The sequence below is a fragment of the Physeter macrocephalus genome, chromosome 15 (assembly GCF_002837175.3).
Source record: "Physeter macrocephalus isolate SW-GA chromosome 15, ASM283717v5, whole genome shotgun sequence".
Classification (NCBI taxonomy): Eukaryota; Metazoa; Chordata; class Mammalia; order Artiodactyla; family Physeteridae; genus Physeter; species Physeter macrocephalus.
Genome location: NC_041228.1, coordinates 65,794,125 through 65,800,124, shown reverse-complemented (window position 1 = coordinate 65,800,124; position 6,000 = coordinate 65,794,125). Strand labels below are relative to the sequence as shown.

Genomic DNA, 6,000 nt, shown 5'->3' with positions numbered 1-6,000 from the left:
GGAGAGGCCACAACAGTGAGAGGCCCGCGTACCGCAAAAAAAAAAAAAAAAAAAAAAAAAAAAAAAAGGTTGGTTGAATTTTAAACCTTCATTCTGAAATTCGCCCAACGCAAGCCATCAACTAACCGGAAGTGTTCTGGGGTTATCAGCAGATTATCACGACAAGCTAGCAACCACCAAATTATTTTACACATATCACTACAATGTCTGGAAGAGTAACTGGAATAGTAACTGAAATAAGCTTATGCCATAGGATTAATGATTAGAACCCTTGTAAAAACAATGATCACAGAATAAAAGGGTCAGCTTACTTGAATGCTTTCCGATGTTTCATATACCACGCTCGCAGTGAAAATTTGCAGAATTTAGTTACATTCAAATGTTAGTTTCTAGCATAAAAAATTTCACTTGAAAAATTCTACTAGTTTGATGTGGATGAATACATCATTAAGTTAAATAACCCACCAATAAAGTTAACAGCACATTTGAGCCCTTACCTGTGCTACTGTTCCCTAAATTTCCTTGGTTTCCTATCATCCCTTGATTACCCATCATTCCTGGCTGAGGTATCACTGAGTAGGGACTATTGTTTCTGATTGGTGGGAAAGGTCCAGCACCAGTTGGGCTTTGCAATGTGATGTCAAGTGGTAAATTCTGGTTTGGCAATAACCTGCCCAGTTGCCCTGGTCGTGGGTTATTAAAAGCTAAGGAGAAAACAAATGAAAATTTAAGGTTAATATAGGATAATGGAAAATAGCAACAGAAGTAGTGTTCAGGGAAAATGTCGTTTGTAAAATCACAAAGATACGCATGTCAGGGACCAACTGCCTACATAAAAGACAAATTCACAGACAAAAAAACATGTGGCGCGAAAACATAGACTTGCAATCTAATCAACAAGTCTCTAATTTAATTCCTGACAACCTTGAAAAACAAAAAAGAAGTAAAAAGGGAAAAAAAGAACATGTCTATTATTTACCATACATTTTTCTCCCCAATATTAACTTCTAATATTCAACTGTATTTGTTAAGGAAACTACTAATATATTTTTTTCATATATTATTTGAATTTAGCAACATTGCTTTGTCACAGCTGTGAAGCCATAAACATCTCCTGCATATACCACCAAACCCAGATACATGTGGTTTGGACATGAGACTATCATTTTTTTAATTGGACTTTCCTAGGAATAGAATTAGGTTAAAAATGTCTACTCTCATTGGAAGTTAAAATCTTTAAATGTGTGAACTCTGGTACCTGAAGTTAGTATTGAAGCTCTAGGGCCCTGTTAAGTCTTCTAAATATAGCTTCTTTAAATTCCAGATACATTTATATTTGAAAGGATTCTTATGGTTAGTTCACAAGAGTTTATTGTGCAGTAAGTACTACACCAGTGTACTATACTATCACACAGACAACCAGTGATTTGATAACAATGTTTCTACAAGAACAAAGATATTATAAGTTACAATTCATAGAGCTAACGTATTAAATAATATCAAGGATCTTATTTTCTCGGAATTATATAAACACAGTATGAAATAGAACATTTAAAACACGTTCACGTTCTTAACAATTAATAACAAATAAAATATTTAGAAGAATTAGGGTTTAAATGAAAATGATGTACACGCTTAAGCTGACTTCCTCAGGTTTAGTTATCTGGTTACCATTCAGTAGTCTGAAGACCATCAGGAGGTACAGATAGAGGAGAAACCATGAGTTTTCATGCAGTCCTCCATTAACTCCGCTGGGTCATGAGCATAAACCTGCTACTGTGTTTCTTACTCACTTCTCAACTCTCTGACTTTGTGATCTCTCACAGGCCATAAGCAACCCTCCATTCCCTAAGAAGTAGGCATGTTTGACAGATAACAAACAAAAACTCGTGTTGTTTTACCCTTTTCAGAATGATCACGAATCACTTTGAGAAGAGATCTATTAATCAAGGATATTTTGTGATGTGGTTGATGGTTGCCATTTCTGATTTGAGAACAGATGCTAAGCTTTGGGTCAAACTGTACTTGAAGAGGGAAAAATCATTCTGTTCACCGATTTAACACTGAAGAGGTTCTCTCTTTCTACAGATCATGTCCTTAGCGCAGGAAAGATATTTTCTTCTGCTCAAAACTATCGGACAACTTTAGCTAACTATCAAGTTTGTAAACTAAGTGTTCAAAGTGGAGAAAGACCTCATCTTAAACTTACAGAAATATAAAATAGGGAATTCCCTGGTGGTCCAGTGGTTAAGACTCTGAACTTCCACTGCAGGGGGCACAGGTTTGATCCCTGGTCGGGGAACTAAAATCCCACATGCTGCACGGTGCGGCCAAAAAAAAAAAAAAAAAAAACAGGGGACTGAGATCCTGCAAGCCACACAGCGCGGCCAAATAAATAAATAAATAAATAAATAAAATTAAAAAAAATAAAAGTAAGCGATAAAAAATGTCACTTATAAAACAGTCTAAGGTCTTCCAGCTGTATATCATACTAATTAAACTTAAGATGCACTTAGAAAACATTTATATGATAAATTTCCACGTAAAATGGATATTTATATGAGGATTCCTAAGAGATAGGACAAGGTATTTTTAATGTGTGTAGCCCTTTCATGTATAATGAGTAAGTATTTTGATTAAAAAAATTTTAGTAGTATATTATTCCCGAAAAGTCAGCATAACTTTCTAAGTTTCTGTCTTTTAAGTATTCAGCCATATATTAAGATGCAGAGAATCTATTTTAAACTCCATTTCTGAAGGCAGTGGCTGAAATGAAGGGAAGTATGACAATCATCCGAAGAACTTTATCAGTGCAGGTCAGTCTCACCCCGTGTTGATTATATTAACCACAGGCTCCTGCAGAAAAGGCCATGTTTACTAGAATCCACCCTGAATACTGTTTTTGAAGGGCTGTGACGGTAGGTGGTGCTATCTGACCATAAAAACCTTGAAGTGACTAAGCTGTTTGCGTCAGATTTTAATAACCCCTGTTTCTGATGGTGATAACATGGGAATTTCTTGGCATAACCATCAATATCTCATACTCACTGCTCTGTGAAATTCGCAATGCTGTTTTCTGGGCTCCAACAGGTGTAACAGGGCTGCTCTCGGCTGTGAGTTGCATGAGGTCATTGATGATGGCTTGCTTGTCAACTGATCCAGCAGGGGCGCCTGGCCTCGTGTCTGGGAAAAGCTGTGGTAACTGACTATTCTGCAAATCATCCAAAATCTCCTCCAAGTTGTCCAGCTCACTGCCAGGCTGCGGTTAACAAACAGAAGAGTTTATCCAGTCCCACGCGAGGAGTGGGCGCCACAGGCCCGCTTTGCAATTACAGACCTAACCGGTGTAAGGGCACCAGAGCCAAACAAGGGATGCAGACACATGCGAACCTCAGGCCTAACAGTTAATTGATCATCTTAAAAAAAAATTAAATCAACAAAGGACAGATAATTTAATCTCTTGCTCCTCAGTTTCCTCATCTGTGAAAAGAGAGATGACTGAATTAGAAAGAAAGCTCTCTTCTAGCATTGTGATTCACTGGCAATTTATAAATTCCCCTTTATTTTATGCTAATAAGTCAATTAATGATGAGTATGTGTATTTCTAATTAACCATGGTGTACTATGACTTACAGTCCAGGCCTAGGTTTTGTGGTTAACTCTCCTGACGAAATAACAACAACAAAAAATTGGTGGAAAATATGATCCAAATTTACACGAAATCAGTATTTAGTAAATGGTCATTTCCTTTTAGAACTTTGTTTTTCTTTTTCTTTCTTTCTTTCTTTCTTTTTAAGAGCAAGGAGTGAAACGCACGAGGAGCTGGACGTAACCATGAACAGCTCAGCCCTGTCTTTTCCATTTGAGTGGTGTTTTTTTCCTGCTTACACTTTCAGTTTCGAATGACACTGGCTTTCTCAGTCACTCACCAGCTTTGGTGACAAATGCGGGGAAGCAGGATGAAAACATAGCAGCTATTAATTTGACTTTACAGAAGCCATAAAAATATTTCTTACAGCTTTTCCCTTTACTAAAATAATTTCCTTTCAACTACCAACATTAAAATAATAAAGTACATATCACCACTATTTCACACCTAGTGCTTTTCTTCCAGAGAGCTCAACTGAATTTATATTCGTTTAAGTAGAACCTATCTGTGTGCCAAGTATTTAAAATCAGACCGTGCCAACCACACAGGAAAATGGCTAAGTTATGTGTAGGTGGAAAAACACAAGTTAGGCAACTTCCCCAAAGTCACTGGATGGACTTTGAATCCTTGACCACGTGACTAACCCTTTTGTCTACACTGGCAATTCAAATGAAAGCATTTACATCCGACATGAGGTATACTTAAAGCAGAATGGCTTACAGTTTTATTCTATACACTAGAAGCTGCATTTACTAAGGTTTTTGCAATTTATGGCAAATGTAAATCTATATAGGAAGTCTTTTTACTGGACATAATTTCTCAAGTTAGGAAGGATATAATGAAGTGATATTTTATTGGAGTCTTTGTTCAGAGTCAATTAGCTTAGTGAGAACTTGGAGATCCATTTTCCAGGGAATTCCTAATGCACTGTTTGAGCAATCACAAGACCATTTTCTAGTTAGTTTAGCCACCCGTTTCTAACAAAAGAGGGAGGGATCAAACTTGGGAGAGCTACATCTTAGGTAAGGGTTAGGTTCCAAAGTTAGCATCCTAAAGTATAGACAGACACAGACAAAATGATCCTTAGAACGGCTCGGGAAGGAACCTTATTGTATGTCCCCTCCACCAAGGGCAACACAGCCAGTTTTCCCTCCAGAGTGAAAGCACATCACTGCTTCTTTGGCTGAGTCCGAAATGACGAAGTTTATGCGGGGGCCATTCCGCACTGAAAAAGCCCGTAGCTACATTTCCACACTACTGGAGCTTCAAGGGAACCAAAACCCAGTTAAGTCTCTTGAACGGTGGGCAAAACTGCTCAAGTGACTTAACCATTTAATAGCTCTCTCTCCTTTTTTTTTTTTTTTCTTCTTCTGAATGTGTATGGACAATTTTGGGTAAGTTAAACATGTGTAAAGTGACTCCGTTGGAAAGCTATCGTTATCATGTTTTGCTGAATACGTAAGATACAAACATCAGTGTAATAAGTACTTATTGCCCTCTGAGGACAGTGCCTGGACAATGGACACTCAGTCAACCCGATGAGTTCCTTCAACTATTTTAACTGGTAATTTAAAACATTTCCCAGAATCAACTCAATTTCTCATAGAAATTCCTATCATTTCTATAATTTCTCAGAAAAAAGTTTCATAAAGATGGATAGGGACTTCCCTGGTGGCGCAGTGGTTAAGAATCCGCCTGCCAATGCAGGGGACACGGGTTCGAGCCCTGGTCCAGGAAGATCCCACATGCTGCGAAGCAACTAAGCCCGTGCGCCACAACTGCTGAGCCTGCGCTCTAGAGCCTGTGAGCCACAACTACTGAAGCCCACGAGCCTAGAGCCCGTGCTCTGCAACAAGAGAAGCCACCGCAATGAGAAGCCCGCGCACCGCAACGAAGAGTAGCCCCCGCTCGCCGCAACTAGAGAAAGCCCGCGCACAGCAACAAAGACCCGGTGCAGCCCAAAATAAATAAATTTATTAAAAAAAAAAAAGATGGATAAATATCCTTACAGTTGTATCATGAAAATAGCTACAGAGGTATTAAGAGGTTCTAATAAACTGTGAAGTTTACTGCTGTCCTAGGAAACCAGGTTTCCCTACTACAGTAATGCTGCCTTGTGTAGAGTATTTTAAAATTCATTGTTTGTGGAGGGGTGAGAGGGTGGGCCGTAATAAGTAATAAGCTACTTCTTGAGAAAGCTTTGCAGATGCCTTGAATGAGAAACGGCCCAAATAAATAGGTTCATATAAACGATAATAAAAATAAATATATTATTTTCCTCAGTGGATGCTCTTATAATTTGCTCCCAATCCCAGGTATATGTAAAAGAAAGCTTTTACAATATAGATTAA

The 6,000-nt window shown here is 38.2% G+C and overlaps 1 protein-coding gene across 9 annotated transcripts in view; it reads right to left on the bottom strand.

Annotated features, from left to right (window-relative positions):
* Nucleotides 1–6,000, bottom strand: part of NCOA2 (nuclear receptor coactivator 2) — a 279,465-nt gene that overhangs the window by 31,245 nt on the left and 242,220 nt on the right. For 8 of the 9 annotated variants that reach the window (XM_028500696.2, XM_007128947.4, XM_055091268.1 and 5 more), the window contains 2 exons: nucleotides 3,049–3,259; nucleotides 498–704 (listed from right to left, as the gene is read on the bottom strand). In XM_028500696.2, coding sequence (XP_028356497.1) covers nucleotides 498–704; nucleotides 3,049–3,259 — 418 coding nt within the window. The remainder of the gene's footprint in view (nucleotides 1–497; nucleotides 705–3,048; nucleotides 3,260–6,000) is intronic. The other variant, XM_007128948.4, reaches the window with a different exon arrangement.